We start from the raw sequence: 22,798 nt of genomic DNA, 5'->3' as shown, positions 1-22,798 counted from the left end.
AGAGGGCCGTTCACACCTAAGCACCACTAAGATTGCTTGGCTACACGCCTTAACACTGACCAGTCTAAAGAATGTGAATAGGATTCTCGAACTAAACTTGCCAAGAAGGGCCAAGAAGGCAATATACAAGTTTAGGAGGCGAAGCGGAAACGATGCAGCCCCAGGTAGGTCATGCGGCCGGAGACAAATCAGAGTCTGCCGAGGCACTAACATCGATCACCATGTAACGTCAGGGTTGTTGTGCAGGTGTAGACTGGAATAAGCTTCGGTAGAGTCAACCCTGACTGATCACAGGACAAGGAAGGAAAGGGAAGAGTAACTAGCAAGGGCGAGCAGGGAGGTATGGCTAGTTAGAGAGCAATCTCAGGAAGAGCGAGGTTTGAGAATCGCTTTTGCTACAGAGTATAAGGTAGCCAAATCACCAATGTAGTCCGCTGCGGGAGGGTGACTCACAAGAGAGGAATGGAGGAAAATGGCTCAGCTGAAAAGCAGGGCCGGGCATCTGTCAGACTGTCAGCAATTAGTGTGAAAGGCCAAAAGCAGGGACTGTAACCACACTAAAATATCACCTCGCTTCCAGGGACCAGATGAGGAGATAGTCTACTAGTAGTGTGCTTCCAGGGGCACTTACCAAGTTACCATATTACTAATATTCTAGATATCATCTGATATTGTCCGCCGTACCGAGCTTCTGGAGAGGCTCCATTATTGACACTTCTATTCCACTAGTTGTATTGAGTCGCAAGTCCACGCTATGGATTACAGCAAGAACTCTTTTACAGTAGCATAGTATGTATACTAGTAGACTATATATATAGTTTTACACCTAATAGATTCTTGATTGTTGAGACTTTTGAAGTCTCAAAAAGTGTTGTATGTATGGAATCAAAAGGTGTCCGGCTTAGTAGAGTGTCTGACTCGGTTGTGAATTACATTAGGTATGTAACGGGCGATGCCCGATAGGCGCTTGTTGCGGCTATCACACCACAACTTGACTCCAATCCCGAGACCCGATTGGTGCCCAATGATTAGGCCTCGAAATGGTCCGATTCAGGTTCCAAAGGTCGGAACCTCGAACCTGAACCTGAGGTTCTCTGAGTCGGGTCGCGGGAGATCCTACTTGGCTTTAAACCGCTTCATGGAACTCACTCTGGTCTCAATCTAAGCATGGTTCTTTTCAAGTTACTTTAAAAACACTAAATCACAGACCAAGTTCTTGCAATCACAACTGATAATGCATTAAATAATAGTACTTTGATGTCAAGCATCCAAGAATCTATCCAGTCGCTTAAATGCAGTGATGATACCTCTATTATCCGGGTTCCATGCATCGCGCATGTTATTTAGCTTAGTCTGCAAAAACTGCGTGGGTAAATGAAAGCAATTCCAAAGAATGACATAACTGAAATGCATTGGCTAGAAAGACAGGTTTATTCACTTCACACAAAGCAGCAGAAAGAAGAGATTGTTGATACACTGAATAAGGTTAGATTAATCCCTCTTATACTGGGTACTCACTAACCACCAGTATAGGTCCAAAGCTTAGCTGTCTTCATTAATGCAAGTCCTCAACGCCGGGAGTTGTTCTATAATCTGCAGTCAGAATCACCAAAGCTTTTGCCAATCCAGGATGTCAGGACACGCTGGAATTCAACATTTTTGATGCTTCGACGTGCAAAACGCCTGCAATCTACATTCAATCAATTCTACTCTAAATATGGTCATCCACATCTGATGCTGGACCAAGAAGAGTGGCGCCAAATTAAGTACCTTCTTTGGATTACTCAACCCTTTTTCAAATTTACAACTGCGCTTTCAAAAACGAAAGATGTTACCATTCATCTTATCTTCAGCATCTATAATAAACTGTTTGACCATCTTAAAAAATCAATCCAACAGCTTCAACGAAAAAAAGTGCCATGGAAAACATTAATGTTAAGTGCTCTGCATGCTGCGAAGGAGAAGCTTCCCTATTATTATGGCAAGACAGATGAGATTCCTGGTGATCTCTTTGTAATTAGCATAATTCTTGCACCACAGTATAAGCTTCAATTCTTTACAGGCAAAGACTGGGATAATGAAAGCCATAACTGGCGCGACAGATACCATCAAAGTTTGGAAGATTACCTTAAGCCATATCAACAACGTCTATCAAAGGACCAAATAACATCCCAGACTCAAGTATCAACAGGACTGAGCTCAGAGTTTAAGATTGAGATGCTACTTGCGCTAACAGAGTCTTATCAGTTGACACAGCGTGATGAGCTTACACGGTATCTTGAGAGTGGTAGGTAGTGTTTTAATCTTGAATGACTTCCTGTTAACCTGCTATAATAGGCACTGTTTCTGGCACTCCTATCCATGCCTTCTGGAAAGAGCGACAACATGAATTTCCAGCACTCGCAAGCCTTGCACGCGATGTTCTGTCCATTCCTGCTACTGGTGCGGGCGTAGAGCGTCTATTTAATTCTGCTCGAGACATCTGTTACTATCGTCGCGGCTCACTGAATGCCACAACCATCCAGGAGCTTATGATGTATATGTGTATGTCGAAATTTGAGCTTGAGGACGAACAGCTTGCTTTCATCAAGGAGTATCTCTTAACCAGGGAGATAGAAACTGTTAATAAAGAACAGGACGCACAGCTCCTCCAGGATAATCCTGACCCAATCAGTGATAATGAGGAAGATGACATGGTGCCTATCCAGAAGCGGCCGTCCTCTCAGGCAGTTTCCCAGTGTGCGCTCGGCAAAAGACAAAAGAGTGTTCCATCTGAACCTGAAGACGAGGCTCAGGAATCAGCTCCGTCTGATGATAATGAACATCCATTGCCTGATACCCAGCGGCGTGCATCAGCAAGAAGCAGAAAGCGTTTGAGACGCGATGATGATACATTTACATATTATTAGTTGTATAATGAAAAGTATCCCATTCAATTTTGAGCTTCATATATCCTAATCCCGTAGGCTCTATTACAAACCTCATTATCCTCGTAATGATCAGTCTATGTGTAAGACAAATACAGAGAAATACAGCTCAAAGCTGCATAAAATATGCAAGTCACGGGTTCGAGGTGTTTGCAGTGTTTGAAGGCCCGCGGGTTACCCGCCAAGAACCCGCGGGCCCAAGGTCAGAACCCATGCCCGGCCCACGGGCTCGAGGTCAGGCCCAAAACCCGCCAAGAAACGGGTTTTGGGTAGCCCGTCGCGGGTAGCCCGCGGGCTTTGGCGAGGTCTATTTAGGTCTTCGCACCAGGAATCCAGAATTCCTGACTCATTGCGTCCCGGCGCGCTGCTTTCTTCTTTTTCTGTTTCTGGGTAATAACCCACCACGTGGAGAGTGTCAGAACAGTCAACGGCACGGCCACCGCGACGTAGATCCAGAACTGCTTGGAAATACTGAATCCGGACCCTGATTCTCCAAACGAGAAGAGGTTCATTCCAAGGAAGGTCGCTACAAAACTCGCCGGCAGGTAAATCAACGTGACGAGGGTAACAACCCTCACTGTGGCACTGTCGTCGACTGTGTCACTGGTGAGCTTGAGCATTTTGTCGTTGATGCCAAAGGTATCGTTGATTCCAATGGAAGTTACTTGGTTTTGGAGGCTGAATGCAACGGCCAGCTAAATTGGACCTCAGTATTTGCACGGGTAGATCTTTTTGTAGAAGCTTCAAAATTACCTGGTTCAATATTCCCTGGACTTTCTTCTCCAGAAATTCGAGCGTCTTGAGATGCCCCTCCAACGGTGTCCGGTAGTATTTCATCTCCTCGGCCATTCGTTGAAAATCACGATTCGGAATGGCGTCTCTCGCATGAAAGAGGGCATTCGTCTCTTCGAGTCTTGAGATAATTGACAACGTAACCGCTATCCAAGGAGAGATCGATAGAAGCTTATCACCGAGATGTTGCAGCTCCAGCAGCATTGACAGGCCGTATTTATTCCCATCCACCAACGTAAGAGCCATATTGACCTGAATTCATCTCGCATCAATTTATGCCCCCTCCAATTTGTTGATCGGTGAAGCTCACCCACCCTCTTCTCCACCTGCTCCCCCAAACTCCGAATATACCACCTCCAGTTTCCAATATACGATGACAACACAATCGAGTGCAAAGTATACCAGCTTCGATGGATTAGGTCACACCCATCTTGTCGCGCAAGCAACAACTCCGTATCCGTTTGCGCCTTGGATGTCGGTCCTGTATGGAAGAATATCCACAAGTTCGCCTGGCCGGAGGGGTCCAAGCGGTTGAAGACGCAGACTTGACGGTTCGTCTAGGACATGGAGCCTTGGGTGCCGTAGCCTTCGACGTAGGGGAGGAGGTATTGCATATCTGGACTGTTAGGGCCAGAATAATACTAGATGGAAAGGGGGAAGGAGTTACCGTATGAACCATCTTCCCTCTCTTGAACAGTCATGCCTCCCTGACACCGACAGGCTGGCAAGAAACGAGTTCGGAACATCCCGTTAGGTGGATCTGGATCAGGCAGTGACGTTGATGCCGGGGCTGGATCCGGGGCCGAGATGAGCGAGAGCGGAAAATCCAAGAAGTTGAAGCTGAACCCGCCTCCTGGCGCATCTCGTGGAGGTACGCCCCAGGGATCCCGGGCAGCAAGCCCCGTTGCTGGTAGCCGCAGCTTCTCTGGAAGCCGCGCTAGCAGTCCTGAGGGAGCTCGAGGCAAGTCAAATCTGCTGTGATTGATATAGTGCTTGATCCAAGATACTAACTGCTCGGGATTAAACAGGCCAAGGACGAGTATCGACGCCTGGACCCGCTGGAAACACAGCTTTCCCAACACCGGCAGAGATACATGCTGCGATCCCGGCAACTGGCATCATTAGTAGTGATCTTCTCCGTATTTTCCGTCCTCACATTGGTGAATCAAAAGAAAACCACCGTCGGTTTATCGGCATTGTCAAGGATGTTAGTGTTTACGGCAAAGAAGACCGAATGCTTCGACCTGGTCCTTGGAGGGAGACGTGAGATAAGGACGTGCAGTCTGCAGTTTCGAGCAAACAAAATCAAGGACCGCTTATTTGATGCCGGGGTCTTTAGATGTTGCCAATAAACGAATGCTAGCGCCGTTGAGATAACCATCAAGTCCTCGTTTATGCCCTCATCATATGGATTATTCGTCTATGAAAATTCATATCACGTTTACAGATGTACAAGAGGAAGTTTTTTTAAAAAAAATTCTAGATTGAACAACGAAAACTGAGAAACAGTAAGATAAAAGGAAAAGTAAAGAAATAAAGCTCATATACATGCAGTGAAAACAACTCCGCCAAGATTGAGACATGTCACGTCACGACCGAGACAAAACAAGGTCTTTCTATCACGAGAATAATGAACACATTAAGAAGACGAGGGGGAATCACAAGATACATCATTAGGCCGCACGGGCAGTGGTCTCGGTGCCCTCTTCGTACTTCTCCCAGTTGGCCAGGATGGAGGCAATCCGGAGCGAGTTAGTGATACGGTACACATCCTCAAAGTACTCCTTAGTAATCTCGAAGGGGCGAGCAGTGACGTTAGGAATATACTTGCCAGCCAGCTTGCTGGGGTCGATAGTAGTCTTGTTGATCTTCTTCAGCAGGAAGGACCGGAAAGGCTTGACACCGGAGCGCAAGAAGGTGCTGTGGAAAGGCACGTCAATGCCCTTCAGCGGGATAGTGGCGAAACCACGCTCCAGCTGGATGGGCCGCGGCTTGGACTCGGTCTGCTTGACACATTCCTGAATGATGCCCGTCAGATGAGCCTTGACATCCTCAAGCGACATGCTCTGCATCAGAGCGGGAATGTCGATGTTCTGGGCCTTGAGGAAGTTGAGCAGGTTGGTAAGACAGTCGAGAGCACGAAGCTAAAGGAAACAGATTAGTATCCATGATGTAGAGAGTCACGAATTTCTTTCATTCTTTTTTTTTTCTTTTTTCTTTTTCTTTTTCTTTTTTTTTTTTTTAGAAATATGGAGAAAAAAACTTACATCACCAGCAGCCACATACTGCATGTTGGCCACATTGTAGTTGACAATCTCCAGAAGCCAGCCAGTTTGCTCTGAAATGTTCTCCACAACGTACTGCAGGGCCTGCTCGTTGAAAGTCTTGGAGATACGGCTTGGGTTAACGGCACACATAGAGTAGTTTGAACGACCTTGTTCGTCACGCTCGACAGCGACCTGCATGGTCAAACCACGGTAGAACACGACGGAGACCAAGCTCTCAATGTGCATGACATCAGCCAGAGCAGCCAGGGCCGAGTATTCACCAAGAGAGTGACCAGCGAAGCTGCTGTCACGTTACACCAGACCCCTGGAGCGCATACCCTCGAAGCTGGCCTTCTCCATCAGAGTCAGAGCCGGCTGAGTGAACTGGGTGGCAGAGAGCAAGCCGGTAGGAGACCGGTAAGTGTATGAGTCTGTGGTTTCGTCAATGCCCTTGAAAATTTTCTCGGACTTGATCGAACCATCAGCGTTCACGGACTCAAAGGTCATAGCCATGTAGTTCTGACGGATGGCCCTGCCCTGAGGGCCGCCAAAGTAGACAGCAACCGCCTGAGAGGTGATGGTCTCACGGCCACCGCTGAAGATAGCAGTGGTGGGGGTGTCGAAGGGGACATCCTTGTTACCAAACCAGATACGGTAGTTTGCGGTCTCCCATGACCTCAGGAATGGGAGCATATCCGGTCTCCGGGTGGTAGGTGAAGAGGAAGGTCAAGGGGACAACACCGCCCTCAGCAGTGCGACCTTCAAACAGAGTCAGACTAATTTGATCGTTCTCGTTCATCTTGGCCACAACGGTCTTCACTAGCTTGCCAGACTGGTAGGGCTCACGAACGCTGATGACAGACTTGGCGGGATCATTAGGGTTGGTAATCTACGAACAGGCCGGCGGTGGGCGCCACAATCCGCTTCAGCGGGTTGGTCTGGAAACGGTGGCCCTGAACAAAGACATCGGCCAAGAAAAGAGCATGACGCCAGGAGTAGGAATCGCCAGCCAGAAGACGTAGCCAGCGGTCAAGGTCGGGCAAGTCGGCGGAGGAAGACGAAAGTCGGAAGCTGACCTTGTTGGCCTCCTCGGAAATGGTGAGTCCCTCTAATTCAGGCTCGTCCTCGACGCTGATCAGATTGCCGCCAAAGTACTCGATCACAGGAATCTTGGTCTTGTCACCGCCGTAGACATCCCGCAGCAGACCGGCAATGTGACCGTTGTGAATGCCATCGAGAATGTCTTTAACAGGCTCATCAATGACGTTGGAGAAACGAGCAGCCATAGGACCCTGAAGAATACAGGTAGGACCGACATCCTGATCGACCACAGCCTCCAAGTCTTCACTCTGCCACAGAGAGTCCTTCTTGAAGAAGTACTCAAAGTTTTCGTCAAGCGAGGGAACGAACGGAACAGGCTTCTGCCCACGACGCTGGCATAGCAGGAGAAAGTGCTGGACATCCTGCGCGTTGATCAATTGGGTCGCAGCCTCCGGGTACGCAGCCAGGATGTTTTCCACTGCCGGATAAGGCGTATTAAGCTCGGAGTAGTTTTGGAGCAACGAAGCTAACCCATCAGCGGTAGTGAAACGCTCTTCAACACGGCGAATGAAGTCGCCAGTAAGACGCTTAAGCGAGTCATCAATCCAGCGGGACTCATGCTTGATGTACATAAGCTCGACCATCCGGTGAACGACCTCGGCATAGGTCATGTCCTCCAAGTTCCACAGTCTCACCTGCAGCGTTGCGACCAAACCAGACCTTGTGGAAGTCATCGTTCAGTTTCTTAATGATGTAGTTGCGCTGCTTCTTGAGCTCGGGAACCCGCTTGGCCTTGTCGAGCTTGAAGATCTTCTGATCCATTTCCTGCCAGAACAAGACACCACGAGTAGCCAGCTTGTGAATAGGTTCACCCATTTCGGATAGAACAGTGATCACACCACCGGTGGCACTCTTGTAGGTCTTCTCCCACTCGAAATCGTCAACGCCAGGGGCATCTGCAATGGCTTTTTTGGCATTCTTAGAAGTGTGGGCTTCCTTAGCAACCATCATACGGCTACCGAACAGGCATCCGTCAAAGGGCATGGCAGGGTAACCGAACTTCGCGGACCAGGTACCAGAGAGATATGGGTAGGTATCCTCGGAGCCACCGAAGCCACTACCGGCAACAAGGACAATGTTGTCCTGCTTGCGGATGCGGCTGTACATCTGGAGAATAGGCTGGTGGAAGTCCTCGAACGAGTGGTGGCCACCACCACGGCCACCGGTCCACTGCATGATAATGGGGAACTTCGGATTGGCTTTGGCGATGTTGATGACCTGCTGGATGGCGTCAACCGAGCCAGGCTTGAAAGCAATATGCTTAATACCAAGAGTCTCAATATACTCATTGGCGACCTCGATAGAAGGCACACCGGCACCGATGGTGAGACCCTCGATGGGCACGCCATCAGCACGGAGGCGGCCGATGAGGGGAATTTGCCAGGCCATGGCGCGCGGGTTGACGTAGATCAGATTGACCGTAATACCACGGCCGGGGGGAATAGCCTTCTCGATCTTGGTGATAGCCTCAGTCATTGTCTTCGCGTTATAGTAACCACCACCAGCCAGCTCAATGTGATAGCCAGCATTCATAGTAGCGGCCACAAAGTCCCATGGGACGGTGGTGGTGGTCATGCCTGCTACCATAACGGGAGGGATGCCAAGCAGGCGACTCATCTTGGTGTCGACGTAAGTCTGACCGGTGGAAGTCTGCACGAGACGGGGGCCGTGTTCCTTGACCCAGTCTACGGCATACTTCACAGAGTGCTCGTCACGGTCAAACAGCTCCGGTTTGTAGCCCACCTCGGCATTGGTGCCGTCCATTTCACCAGCGAGAATGACACGCACACCGGTACCGTCCTTGTCGCGGTTAGTGAGGACACCGAGGCCGGAGATACCACCGGGGCCAAAGTCCACAATGTGCGTGGCTCCAGGGAAAATAGTGGCTTGCTCCCAGTTGACCGCGTCGTGGGTAATCATGCGGATCAGGGAGGGAACGGCACTCTCATCGCCCAGCTGGCGCAGGTCCTCACCGGTCTTGGTGTGGAAGACGGGAATTACCAGGGACTTGGCGGGGATATCAATATCCTCCAAATCCTCCAGAATCCGGTCGTAGGCTGAGGTGAGATATTGGCTGTGGAAGGGAGCGGTGATAGGCAGGAAGCGGTTGACAAACCGAACCTTACGCTGAGTGAAGGGAACACGGGTTTGATCCAGACCGGTAGGGGCCTTGACTTTGCGCAAACGCAGGTTCAAACCGTAGAGGGAGATCGGAGGACCAGTCACCACAAAGTTGCGGGCACTGTTGACCAGAGAAATAGCGATGTGGCGATCCTCTGGCAGGTGCTAGTTGGTGGCATCAATATGCTCCTGGACCGCAGCCCGGGAGAGGTCTCGAATGGAAAGCATAGGAGTCGGGGCGCCTTCGCCATTCTCGATCGAGTCCTGGAGCACTGAGGGCGCGATGGAGGTGCGGGGGTAGGCCTGCTGGCTACGCAGACCAATCCAGAACAGCATAGTCAGGGCGTTCTTGGCTGCGTTGGCAAAGGACTCCCAACTAGTGGCCGTCGCAATGGCAGCGGCGGTCACCACACCCTGTGAGTGACCGGTGGTACCCCGAATGCGCTCGAGAAGGTCACCGGGCTGGCGGCCCAACACCTTGCAGGTCACGGTGTAGTGGGCGAGCTGGACCAATCCAATCAATGGCAGACTGACAGGGGCCGAGACCAAGTAATCGGTATTGGGCTGAGAATCACGATTCTGGAGCCATTTCATGACATCCAGACCCTTGGGATAAAGCTTGCTCGCCTCCGGTTCCCGCGAGAGCGACTCCAAGAGCTCAGCAGAGGAAATTATCAGGTCCTCTACGAATGAGGGGTAGGTGGTGTAGACGGCACGGAGCTCGTCAAAGTATTCCTCGATGTTGCCTTGACCACCAAAAACAGTGTAGATGCCCGCGGCGTCCTCAGAGGCCGCACGGAACAGAGCCGAGTCATAGGGGCTTGGTGGGCCATCCTGCGGCAGCACGTCCGGCATAATAGGCCTCCACGACGCGGTGCTTTTTGTTAACAATGCCTGGCAGTGCGGCGGCGGCCACCGCGTGCACATCGTTGCCCCGCATAAAGGCCCGCTCAAACTCATTTAGAATGAGCTTCAGCACTTCCAAGTAGCTGCCCTGGGCAGCGTCCTCCCCCTCTTCCACTTCATGAGCCACATGACCGATGTAGCGGGCGACCAATTCGGCCACTGAGGAGGGCTCGTCATCCAGAGCCAATTCATCGGTGGGCTCGGGTAATGAAGCCGTGAACCCGTCTTTCAACTGCGAGGCATGGAAATGAAGCGAGGTTGGGACAAGGAAGGAGAATTCGAGGGAGCCATGTGAGAGTATAAGAGGGCGCAGCGATTGAGAGGATCGAGGAGTATTGATACCGGTCTGAGGACCGGTGGATGTGCCGTACATGATGCAGTCCGTTTCTTTCTGTCTTTCTTTTTTTTTTTTTTTTTTTTTTCTTTCGTCTCTCGGTTCTTTTCGTAAGATTGTAGTTGATTCCCGCAAAGAAACCCAACTGGAACTCACGGACACTTGGGGGGAATTCTGTAGGTGGGTTGCATGAGTTTCGGGGAAGATTTCTCTTGTGCAGAGAAAAACAAAAAGTCGAGGCAGAGCAACTTACAAGTCCGGACCCCGAAGAAAAAAAAGAGGATATGAAGATTAAATAATGAAACGCGGATCCCCAATGAACTCAGAGAAAAAAAAAGAAGAAAAGAGATCAAGCAGGACTAATAATGAGAGGGATTGAGGGGAAGAGAAGAGCTTCATGATAGAGATATGGAGATTGGTATCTGTGTCTGTAACTTGGGATGAAACCAAAAAAACCAACCAACCAACCAAAACCGCCAAACTTTCACTGGTGAACTGCAACCGGCCCGAAATAGTTTAGGGCGGTGACGGTCCCAATCGTGGTTCAACAGTCGGTAATCTAGTCACAGTGGTCCGCAGTGGATCCCCCACAAATGGAATTGTCTATGCTGACTGGCTCAACTACATAGTAGTCCGTACGGATACCCACATACTGTAATTCGAGAGAATCCTTCAAGCGGGGGCATGTAATTGAAATTCGGCATGAGTTTCAAATGAGATTCACGAAATTAACTGAGGCGGCAGGCATTGTTCGAATGTGTGCTTTTCTCCGCACGGGCAGTCGCTTCTGTGTCGCGGCTTTGATTCTCGATTCTGATTGGTCGAGCCAGTATTTCGTCGATCAGAGGATTGACCTTTGAATGTCGCAAAGATTGCATTTTGTTCTTTCTGGCTCTTTGATTCCCATCGTTTTCGATAATCATTAATCTCGTCAAACACATCGATCGAGCGATCCTTCTTCAGTTCGTTTAGTCGGATCTCGCATACATTGGTTCTATCTTACACAGCGCCATCAAGAAGTTCTGCGTTCCAAGATAGCCGGTATATTTATTCATCTTCAGTCGCACACATGCTGAAATGACATCTTCCCATTCTCCTAGCCATTTCTCCATGTTCTGACTTGCTGGCTTCGATCCTAGCTTGCTGTATCTCTCCTGGATACGCAGCATACGATCTTCAACTGAAGGTTTCAGTTTATCTCGGAGCTTCCGATAGATATCCCCTTCATTATCGTTTTCATCTGTAAGTCGCTGCAGATGCTTATAGCATCAAGTACGAGATGGATGTTTCGATGGTATTCTAGACATGCCTAATTTGGTTAGCGGTAATTTATATCAACAGGTGAGAATAATGGCATGGCCGCATGAGTCAGGGGAACGGATTGCTTCCCGTCAAACCCGGTCACCGCGTGCTCTCCATCCAGAGGGATTGTTGGTATCCCAAATTGCTAAGATAGGTTAATAGCAAGGGTAGTGTTCATACAGGCATATGCATTTGCTCCGGAATCGATCAATGATTGCGTAGATATGGAAAGTCCATTACTCATAAGGTGCGATTCCATTAAGAAGCTATCTTCTTCGCGACCTAGGAGGTTCCGCAGATCTAAGCTACAGAGATCGATCCTTCCTTCGCCCAGGAAGGAGACTTCTCCTAGGCATTGTCGTTTTCCGTCACTAAGGCATCTTCTGCTGGCTTCTCCAGCACCTTGAGTTGTGCAGTCTGTTTAGTGGGGCAGTTGCGACTGATATGTCCCACCTGGAAGCACTTAAAGCACTTCCCTTCCACCATCAAACGCTTCTTGGTATCTTCGTCGAGGTTGCTTGGGGTCGGCGATGCGGTAGTAGTACGATCACGGGTTCTAGTGGCATCCAATGAGCTGGAGGAGGAAGAAGCGGGGGTTCCAGCCCGAGAGGAGGACGATCCAATTCCCTTCGCACGTGCTCCAGTTCCTCCACTCAGGCGAGAGCGGATACGCTCCATGTTTTCGATATTGGTGGCGGTCCGATTGCAATAATCGGTAAACTCTCTGAAGGTCTTGTCATCGTCGTTATAGGCGGGCATCGTGAGTTCCTGCATGCGTAATGTGAGCTTATTGTAGAGGTCATCTTTCCAGGTGCTCTCGGGGACTCCAGCTTCAGCCGCAAGATAAAGAAATTCGGACAGGAAATCATTCTACTTCGAGGTGGGCCTCATGAAAAGGGTGTTGTATTTTTGCTTCGCTACCCTCTCACGGTTAGGGTCGCCGAACACATTTTCGAGGTGCGCTAGAATGTCTGCGGCATCCTGGTATGGGTTAGGGGCGTCATCCCTAAGACGGGGAGTTATGTGCTTTCTGGCGCTTCCTTCCGTCCGGCTGGTCATGTAGGTAATCCGGAGAATAGGACTATGGTAATGGTCGGCGTTGGCGTTCAATTTCTGCTTGATTGCTAGCAACCAGTCTTCGAACCGGGGGTCCTTTCCATCACCAAGAAGCGGAGGGTCTGGGATTTTCGCGGACTTACCACTGGCGGCCGAGGCCTGGGAACCAGTGTTTCCATTTCCATACCTACGGGCTAGTTGTAGAGCAAATCCGTCTCTTTCGCGGGCGACTTCTTCTAGCTTCCTTTGGGCTTCGTTGCGTGCAAGATTTGCCGCTTGAAGTTGCTCAATGGTCTGATCGCGTTCAATGGTGATGGATTCCTTCTGGTCACGGAGAGTATCAATATCGTTCTGCATCTCGACCAACCGCTCATTGAGGAGGGTGGCTTCATCTCGATACCGGTCAGCCTTCGCGTCCAAGTCTGTGTAAATCTGGGATATAGCACGCCAACAGCGCGCAGGGTCTACGTTCCAATGCTTAGCAAATTCTTCGTAAGAGATGCCTTCGGCTACGTCATTTGATTCTCCGTTAAACCCTCCGTCCTCTACCTGGTTCAAAAGGAGGGTCAGGCGTCGGGAGAATCTAGGGGCAGAAAGGTCGAGGGAGAGGTGTCACGTGTGACGATTTAACCGTCACAGTCATGCTCGGGCATGCTGTGAGGGCAGCGGGGAGTGATTGATGAATAAAACCAATCATATTTAAGCAAACCAAAAAAAGGGTCTTGGCCTATTTTGATTGGCCAAGAATACCAGCACAGGAAGCTTTCTAGAGACGTCGCTCGGGTGTAGAAAGGTCTGTGCGCTCCATCCCCCACTAGACAGACAGGATTTGACTTCCACCTTATAAAGTTATAATAAGTGGGCTTCAGCACAATACTGTACAAAAACAAATAGTTTCATGTGGATGACTTTCAATTATCCCTTGTATACAAAACCCGTCGCCTGCTGTCCTATTCACCAGTTTTGCTGCGTTCCTACTGAAAGGAGCTTTCCGACTTTTTCGGCTATCCCCACCACTCGGAGTTGCTTTCCCCGCACAACAAGAAGATAGCCGAACAAAGCAGAGCAAGAAGGTTAAATACATGGTGCTTGGCTGCTTGATCGGAGCAAGCATTTAATCCGCTCACGGGGGCTTGCAGAAATTACTACATAGATTTCACTTTATTTCGATATTGACAGACACTGAAGAAGTTCACTCTGTCATCATGGTATTTTCGAAGAAAAGAAGCCGTTCTTTGGAGAAGAGCGAGGTGAGCCCGGCAAAACGTCAACGCAAATCGACCATATTCCATCCCACTGTGCGACCTCCTCAGATAGCTGGTCGGCTGTTGGTGGCTTCATGCGGTGTTTCTTAATCAAATGGGCACTGACTTCTTTTGGCCATACGCCGTGTTGACATTCCCGACAAACAATGTTCGGGAACTTGCGCAGTCGATGGAAAATTCGGTCGGCACTAGTTTCATTTGGTTGATCCATGATCACAAGTTCAAAACTAATATGCTGTTGATGGAATGATGCTTAGGAAGTTCTCAGCACCTTTAGTAGTGATTAATTTTGACCCCTGAGTCACACTACAGTGCTTACTGAAAATAGCTAGTGATTTGTGCCAGTTGGTAATCCTCAATCAATTGGGTGCTGGCCCGAAAACCACAAGGGCCGGGGGCCGGGCAGACCGTAAAAAAGCTACTCCCGGTGCCAAAGGGAAAGAACCGCTGGCAGTGGACCACGCGGTCCGCCAGGCGGGTGCGTGCCCGGGCCCGGGCCTGCACTGACGGGCGCCCCCGCCCACAGTGCCCATCCCGCTCCCGATGCTTCTAGCTGCGATGGCCCTGCAGAGTCTGGGCGGTCCGGCAAACATAGGGGCAGTGTGGGCAGCCATAGCCTTGGTAGACGGGCAGCCCCTCCACGGGAAGCCCCCCGGGGGGTGGGAGCGGACCGGCCTCCTGGCTGGGGTCGATCCAGGGCCGCTTCAGCATCTCCGTCAGGGCGGCCTGGCGGAGGGCCGCCATGGCCGCCGTGGGATGGGAGCGGTGACGGTCGCGGAGGTGATGGATCAGGGTCCCGGGAGAGACGGCATACTGGCAGCGGCGGTCTGTGCAGATCCAGACCTGATAGGTTGGGTTGTAGATGAAAAGGTCCATAATTCAGAAATTACCACTATGGGATTGATTTTATGTGGATTCATTCTACAGGAGAAGGAGGAAAAAAAAAGAGAGAGAGAGAGAGAGAGAATGAACCTCCCTCCCACCCGCGATGTATACGACGCGCCTGACGCGAGTCTTTCGTGGAAGAAAAGAAGCAATTATTCGGATCCATGTCAGCCTGGATGCCGAGCGCGACCAAACAGCAGGCAGACCGACGGGTGGGCGCCGGTAGCGGACACTCGCAGCGGGCGACGGGAGCACACACGTGTGGATCCGTTCCGGCCAATCCGGGGGCGGGACAAATCGAATGGACCCCCGCTCGACCCAGGTACTAGGGTATAGAGATTAGAAAAGAAGAGAGGATAGAAAATATGAACAAAAAACTCAATCATCCGGTAAAAATCCGGTAACAGTAACCGCCCCAGATGGATAACCAAAGGCTATAAGACTATTATTGACAGCAGAGCAACTAGGATGGCGATATTCAAAGGGAAGCCATAGTACTTTCGCGTCTTTAAAGATCACCCAACCCCTATCTACAGACAACCGAATCGAGATATGGTGTGTAACTGGATGAATATCAAAAGAACCCCAGTTGGTATTTAGGTATACACCTTGTCGGGAAAAGTTCAAGTAATAAACTGGGTTCTGTATAGGCAATGACTGGAGTTCTGCTCCTGTGGCAGCATCCCAGAGTCGGACAGTGTCATCATCAGAGCCAGAGGCTACTGTGCGGCCGTCTGGAGAGAAGGCCACAGTGTTCACAGAACCAGCATGGCCTTCAAGCGTGTGGAGTTCTGCTCCTGTGGCGGCATCCCAGAGTCGGACAGTGTCATCATAAGAGCCAGAGGCTACTGTGCGGCCGTCTGGAGAGAAGGCCACAGTGTTCACGAAATCAAAATGGCCTTCAAGAGTGTGGAGTTCTGCTCCTGTGGCGACATCCCAGAGTCGGACAGTCTTATCATCAGAGCCAGAGGCTACTGTGCGGCCGTCTGGAGAGAAGGCCACAGTTTTCACAGAATAAGAATGGCCCTTAGGAGTGTGGAGTTCTGCTCCTGTGGCGGCATCCCAGAGTCGGACAGTGTCATCATAAGAGCCAGAGACTACTGAGCGGCCGTCTGGAGAGAAGGCCACAGTGTTCACAGGACCAGGATGGCCCTTAAGAGTGTGGAGTTCTGCTCCTGTGGCGGCATCCCAGAGTCGGACAGTCTTATCACCAGAGCCAGAGACTACTGTGCGGCCGTCTGGAGAGAAGGCCACAGTTTTCACAAAATCAAAATGGCCCTTAAGAGTGTGGAGTTCTGTTCCTGTGGCGGCATCCCAGAGTCGGATAGTGTCATCACCAGAGCCAGAGGCTACTGTGCGGCCATCTGGAGAGAAGGCCACAGTGTTCACGAAATCAAAATGGCCCTTAGGAGTGTGGAGTTCTGCTCCTGTGGCGGCATCCCAGAGTCGGATAGTGTCATCACCAGAGCCAGAGGCTACTGTGCGGCCGTCTGGAGAGAAGGCCACAGTGTTCACAGGACCAGAATGGCCCTTAAAAGTGTGGAGTTCTGCTCCTGTGGCGGCATCCCAGAGTCGGATAGTCTCATCACCAGAGCCAGAGACTACTGTGCGGCCGTCTGGAGAGAAGGCCACAGTGTTCACAAAATCAAAATGGCCCTTAAGAGTGTGGAGTTCTGCTCCTGTGGCGGCATCCCAGAGTCGGACAGTCTTATCATTAGAGCCAGAGACTACTGTGCGGCCGTCTGGAGAGAAGGCCACAACATTCACAGGACCAGAATGGCCCTTAAAAGTGTGGAGTTCTGCTCCTGTGGCGGCATCCCAGAGTCCGACAGTGTCATCACCAGAGCCAGAGGCTACTGTGCGGTCGTCTGGAGAGAAGGCCACAGTGTTCACAGAACCACAATGGCCTTCAAGAGTGTGGAGTTCTGCTCCTGTGGCGGCATCCCAGAGTCGGACAGTGTCATCACCAGAGCCAGAGGCTACTGTGCGGCCATCTGGAGAGAAGGCCACAGTGTTCACGAAATCAAAATGGCCTTCAAGAGTGTGGAGTTCTGCTCCTGTGGCGACATCCCAGAGTCGGACAGTCTTATCATCAGAGCCAGAGGCTACTGTGCGGCCGTCTGGAGAGAAGGCCATAGTTTTCACAGAATAAGAATGGCCTTCAAGAGTGTGGAGTTCTGCTCCTATGGCGGCATCCCAGAGTCGGACAGTGTCATCACCAGAGCCAGAGGCTACTGTGCGGCCATCTGGAGAGAAGGCCACAGTGTTCACGAAATCAAAATGGCCTTCAAGAGTGTGGAGTTCTGCTCCTGTGGCGACATCCCAGAGTCGGACAGTCTTATCATCAGAGCCAGAGGCTACTGTGCGGCCGTCTGGAGAGAAGGCCATAGTTTTCACAGAATAAGAATGGCCTTCAAGAGTGTGGAGTTCTGCTCCTATGGCGGCATCCCAGAGTCGGACAGTGTCATCACCAGAGCCAGAGGCTACTGTGCGGCCATCTGGAGAGAAGGCCACAGTGTTCACGAAATCAAAATGGCCTTCAAGAGTGTGGAGTTCTGCTCCTGTGGCGGCATCCCAGAGTCGGACAGTGTCATCATCAGAGCCTGAAGCTACTGTGCGGCCGTCTGAAGAAAAAGCTACAGTGCTCACGGAATCAAAATGGCCCTCAAGGGTTTGCAATTCAGCGCCCCATTCGTCCCGTACCTGTGGTAGAGTGGATATTATTTTCGGAATCTCATTCTCAAACATCCTTCTAATGATTGACCTTTTGGGCGCAAAAACCAGTCCAGAACGATATGCCTGAAGTGGTGCAGTATCAAAAATATGTATGTTTTTGAGGAGGAACCGTTTCGCATCGAGTAGAAATGCTGACAATCCAGAAGCTATCTTGTACCACATGTTCTAGCATTAGTATCTTTGCTATAGATCTTGTTTGTGGCCACTTACATTCAGGGTTGACTGCAGTGTGTTTAACATACCAACAGCCTCTGATATGAACCCCATTAAACTTATTCCTTCCAACCAGTGAAGGAAATGTTTTTCCAGAAATGAGAAGATGTCTTCCTCAGAGATATGACCTTTGCTTTGCTCCACATGATATGCCCAGTAACGACAAGAGTACTGTAGGTCTGTTGTCAAGCTCTGGCTATTGATCTCTGCACGTTGCGTTCCATAACTAGGTAGATCACATATATTGTGTTTGAGACAGCCCCTCATGACACGAAGGCAATGAGAAGCTATCTTCCCATGCATCTCTTTCTCATACACGCGAAACTCACTTTCTGTGTTCACAAGGTAATCTCGAAATGATAAATGCAGAGTTCTGACCGGAAGATCCGGATCTTCTGGTACATTGAGGACGGAGCGAAATGACTCCAATCGTGCTTTTATGGTGGCTTGCTTTCGGCCAATAAATGTCGTCAGTGCATTGACTGATAGAGGCCTGGCAAGAAGGACAACAACACCAATGATTTCGTGAAACTCTTGTTTTAGCTTGTTTGACTCAGTCTCATTCCGACCTGTCAAGATCTGGTTTAATATCGTCATGTATGTTCTGTCCATCTCAGAAGCGGATTTCGTAGCTGGGTCTGCGAGAAATTCGTTAAGGCGTTCTCCAGGGTGCCACTTTAAATCTTCGAGGAAACGGCAGACAGTAGCTGCAAAGATGAACAAAGGAACAGCAATTTTAACCAGCGCCTGAATGTTGTCTTTTCCCGGCCACTCAGGAGGGAGAGAACGCTCTTTTTGAATATTCTTGAATTTGTATTCCAAGAACAAGCGGATGTCATGCTCTATTACTGGCCTGGGAATCTCATGCAGTATGAAGTCTCGACGGTCCTTACTGTCAATGTTCCTGAAACCTAAAACTGTAGGCAATTCAGGCCGACTCGTTAAAAAAAAGCGTAAATCCAATACCTTGGACTGCTTCACCTGTGGCAACAGCCGTAACAAAGCCCGGATATCATTTGTTCGTTCGCACTCATCAAGGGCATCAACAACAATCACCATATATGGCCTTTGTCGTCTTAATTCCCTCAGACTGAGTAGTGGTTGAAGCAGAAGTTTCTCGAACTGATCGTCAAGCTTTTTCTCCAAGATACTAGGGTCCTCATCAAAAGTGTTTTTAACAGCTGTTATTAATTCAGGAACCCTAGTGAGTAACTGCCTTGTAATAGTTGGAAAAAAATTTTTTGCATTGGCGCGGTCGCCTGCACCTCTCTTGAAGAAAAAGCTTGCTGCGAGAACACCCTCCCTCTGAAATGAAGCGGCAACTGTTCGCGAGATTGTAGATTTTCCTGTCCCAGCCATACCATTCAACCAGAAAATGCGCTGACTCTGAGGGGAAATGCCCCACTCAGCAACTTCCTGTAGGAGCTCCGTTCTGGTTCCAGTAAGGCATTCGCCCTCATCCTCATCCATGTAGGAGTCGAAGAAAGCTCCTTCTGTGGAATGAAGCTTTTCCAGAATAGCATTTTGGTTTATATCATTGATGACGTTATGAGTAAGGCTTTGTATTATTAGCCTAATGTATATCTGTAAATTTAATGAGTTTATCCTACCTCTGGGCTTCTTGGATGTCCTTTATTCCTGCAGACAAGCCTTTCACTCCTTCAATCAATTCTCTCATACTTCTCGCCTCTTCCACATCCTGACCATCAACTCTGCAGAGAAGGGCCTTGCAATAGGCCGCCGCAGCAGCCGCAGCATAATAATGCCATCCATCTTGTTTATGGGTGTCGGCGTAGTCACATATTCCTCGGACCACTAGGCATGGAATCTCATCCATAATGCCAGCTGCCTCCATTTCAAAGCAAATTGCAGTATCATAACCCCGACGTAACCGGTCCCGATCTTCGGGGTTTTTGATAACCCCATTGCCTGAAAGAATAAGACCTCGATGAACCACGGGCTGCCGATGCTGGCGTCTAGGTCGTGGTATAAGCTTCTTTTCACTGGATGCCTCACATCCGCTGCAATCAGCCCCCTTATCAACATGATGAAAGCCTGAGTCAAAGAGAACATCATCTACACCAGGCCATGCAAATTCAGGATTCTTGGTGATCTGTTTCAAAATCTTTCGAAGTGGCTTTTTCTTCATCATGTCATCTTCTTCCAGCGATCCATCTGCATTGATGAGTATCGATGGAGGTTTATCAAGAGATCCTTTTCGAACAAATCCATCTTGCTCGTATTTGCCAAAGTCATACTGTATGACCCCAGGATGATCATCTTTAGGGATGCTGACCGCGATATCTCCCAGTCGGATATCACGCTTTGGGAGATTCGGAATACCGGCTCCAATTCCGACCATCAAGGCAAATCGAACATTTGGGAATTGTTGGCTGACAGCTGTTGCACATTGCGCGGACTTCACAGGCCCCATTTCATTGGCTCGGGCGATGACAATATAATGGTCCTTAATGCGCCCGAAAGAGTACACATATTTCTTCGGCCCTATGCTTTTCAGACGACAAGTGTATGCTTCATCCAGACTGTATTTAACTGCGACGGTCTCGTACGGCAGAGCACAGAAGATTGCTATTGTGATACTCTCAGAGGATATCTCTTTGAGTTCCTCAGAACTGGGTTCTTCGCCTGTACTGTCCGCTTGAGGGGAAACCAGAGGTTTTCTTTGTCGTTTAGCAACTCCATCCTTGGACAGGGATGGTTTGTGTTTTCTATCAGGCATGATGTAGAGATCTCAGCGAATGGAATAAATCGAGTCGTAGGGCATAAAAAGAGGACGGCGAGAGGAAATGGTGAGAGAGGATGGTGAGAGAGGATGGTGAGAGGAGATGGTGAGAGGAGATGGTGAGAGAGGCTGAGAGGAAATTGGGCAACTCAGTATTTTGCTTTTTTTAGAGAACCCCCGCTTCTCGCTCACCCTGGCTGGAGTCCCTCAGCCTCACTGACCGCAGCTTTGGATGGATCAATACCTCATCATCCCGTTTACGCAGCCCACAGGTAATTACTAGTACATAGACCTAGGCAGGTGTTCCGGGTAACCCAACTGAAACATGTATCAAACCCAACTTGGGCTGGGTTTTGGGCTCAAGGGGGGTGTTCTGAGTTGGGTTCTGGGCTTTTGTATAGAACCCAACTGGGTTTTAGGTAACCCAGTTGGGTAGACAAACCAGACAAACATTCTAGATCATGTGATATGCATTAATTATGTAGTCCCGTCTTATATTTATAGGTAACTAGTATTTTTATATAATTACCTAAGCAGAAGGGATAGAACCTAGAAGTAACTAATATCAGGTTACAGGTCAGGTGCCGGGTCAGAAAAGCCAAGACGCCGCCCTAGTCAAGCACATGACTGATTTTGCCGCTTTCGGCATTAACAATACCAGGTTTTAATTACCCGGCATCTAACATTTACGAAATCATAACGATATTGAAAGAAACAACAACTACTTCTTAAGTGCTTTCTAACTGATTATAGCATTTTGTTCCAACTCTTTTTCTTCGTTTTGTAGCTGCTTTGCCTGGTTTTGCAGCTGTTTTTCTCGTATTTCTTCTTCTTTGTCCTTCAATCGAAGCTCAAGCTCACGAAGCTCTAAGGCTTGTCATTGTTGCTCAATGTTCAGTATATTTTGTGAGGAGATCCGACGAAGACCTTGAGAGGTAGATGACACGGAACTAGTGAAGAACCAGTTAATAACCAGTTGATAGCTGATTAGAATTACGCTTACCCTGAAACCCGTGATTAGGATCGAGATCTTCGAGGTTGTAATTCTTGTTGAGAATCAACTGATAAATGAGCTGAAGATGAGCGACGACGCTTCCGTGATTCTAAGTGATTTGAAATAATTAATGAAGAATGCCACAATGATTAAAATGCTGATATATTTTCTCACCCTCCCGTGCCGTATGGCGCAAATAATTAACTTCCATATTTGCTGTTCGATATGAATGATGAATTCCAAAACGAGTCCGATTTATATATTGAAGAACGTCCTGTTTGTCAAGCTTTGCAGAACTATAAGAATGTTATTAGGAAGCACCTAAAACTGGTTAGAAACTAGTTTTCAATTACTTACTTCTGAATTGCTGTTACTAATGTTAATCGTTTGCCTGCTGCATTAGCCTTATGATGAGACTGTTCAGCAGAGTTAGTATGATTCCGAATAGAATCATAAATAGAGGAAGGGATATTAGAGCAGCATTTATTAAGGCCAGCTTTAATAACTGGTTGCCTTTTATGCTCTGCCTAGGTCTGCACCTTCAGTTCTTCGTGTGCTGAAGCAGTTAATAACTGATTATCAACCAGTTGAGAAGTACTTACTGATTAATAGATCACACAATTGATCATAATCTCCTTCGGACTTGCAGTCAATCAAACCAGCCATTCGACTCCATATTCCTGATCCTTTATTATTGTTCCCAACTGCTTCTGTGATTGTTCGAAGGAAGTGAACACAGCAAAAGATAATGATTCCCTTTAATTGCCAGAGAATTGGGCGGTGGAGAGGGTCAATCTCTTGAAGAAAGCGTCTAAGGCCTAAGCAGTTAGCAAGTACTTTGCAAGTATTTTATAGCCAGTCACTCACCAGTATACTGTTTTGTATCCATATCCACAATGATTCCGTATATTCCAGTAGAATGTATAGAATTAAACTTGACTGGCTCGCCAGTGATTTTCTGGATCAGAGAGAATACTCTTCTGAATAAAAGATAATAGCCATCTGTCGTTTCTTGATTTATGAAGACTTGAAAAAGGGTGATAACTTTTATGACTACTCAGTACTCCGCCAGGGTGTAATAATCATCATGAAGTACTTACTTTTTCCATGTTCACGCAGATAAGTTGCAAATATAACCTCATTTGTTTCCTTTTCT

General features: G+C 48.9%; 5 protein-coding genes across 5 annotated transcripts; 1 reads left to right on the top strand and 4 right to left on the bottom strand.

Moving 5' to 3' along the window:
* Positions 1 to 3,238: 3,238 nt before the first annotated feature.
* On the bottom strand, positions 3,239 to 3,965 carry CDV56_102871 (uncharacterized protein; the record flags this gene model as incomplete). Its single annotated transcript, XM_026756490.1, has 2 exons — positions 3,239 to 3,622; positions 3,681 to 3,965. The coding sequence occupies 2 exons, from the start codon at positions 3,963 to 3,965 to the stop codon at positions 3,239 to 3,241; spliced, it is 669 nt and encodes a 222-aa protein (XP_026610638.1).
* A 239-nt stretch (positions 3,966 to 4,204) lies between these two features.
* Positions 4,205 to 4,700, top strand: CDV56_102782 (uncharacterized protein; the record flags this gene model as incomplete). The annotated part of the gene is made up of 2 exons (XM_026756401.1): positions 4,205 to 4,324; positions 4,440 to 4,700. 2 exons carry the CDS (start codon positions 4,205 to 4,207, stop codon positions 4,698 to 4,700), a joined length of 381 nt encoding a protein of 126 aa, XP_026610637.1.
* Positions 4,701 to 5,392: 692 nt separating this feature from the next.
* Positions 5,393 to 6,232, bottom strand: FAS1 (beta subunit of fatty acid synthetase; the record flags this gene model as incomplete). Its single annotated transcript, XM_026756210.1, has 2 exons — positions 5,393 to 5,863; positions 5,987 to 6,232. The coding sequence occupies 2 exons, from the start codon at positions 6,230 to 6,232 to the stop codon at positions 5,393 to 5,395; spliced, it is 717 nt and encodes a 238-aa protein (XP_026610636.1).
* Positions 6,233 to 6,298: 66 nt separating this feature from the next.
* CDV56_102014 (uncharacterized protein) lies at positions 6,299 to 10,487 on the bottom strand (the record flags this gene model as incomplete). Its single annotated transcript, XM_026755633.1, has 6 exons — positions 6,299 to 6,581; positions 6,628 to 6,837; positions 6,884 to 7,614; positions 7,658 to 9,361; positions 9,404 to 10,042; positions 10,125 to 10,487. 6 exons carry the CDS (start codon positions 10,485 to 10,487, stop codon positions 6,299 to 6,301), a joined length of 3,930 nt encoding a protein of 1,309 aa, XP_026610635.1.
* Positions 10,488 to 14,620: 4,133 nt separating this feature from the next.
* CDV56_100508 (uncharacterized protein) lies at positions 14,621 to 20,645 on the bottom strand (the record flags this gene model as incomplete). The annotated part of the gene is made up of 4 exons (XM_026754127.1): positions 14,621 to 14,914; positions 15,653 to 17,580; positions 19,267 to 19,463; positions 19,516 to 20,645. 4 exons carry the CDS (start codon positions 20,643 to 20,645, stop codon positions 14,621 to 14,623), a joined length of 3,549 nt encoding a protein of 1,182 aa, XP_026610634.1.
* Between the last annotated feature and the right edge of the window lie 2,153 nt (positions 20,646 to 22,798).

Source organism: Aspergillus thermomutatus, assembly GCF_002237265.1.
Source record: "Aspergillus thermomutatus strain HMR AF 39 chromosome Unknown NODE_293, whole genome shotgun sequence".
In the NCBI taxonomy this organism is placed as follows: domain Eukaryota; kingdom Fungi; phylum Ascomycota; class Eurotiomycetes; order Eurotiales; family Aspergillaceae; genus Aspergillus; species Aspergillus thermomutatus.
This window is presented reverse-complemented; position numbering and strand designations above follow the sequence as displayed.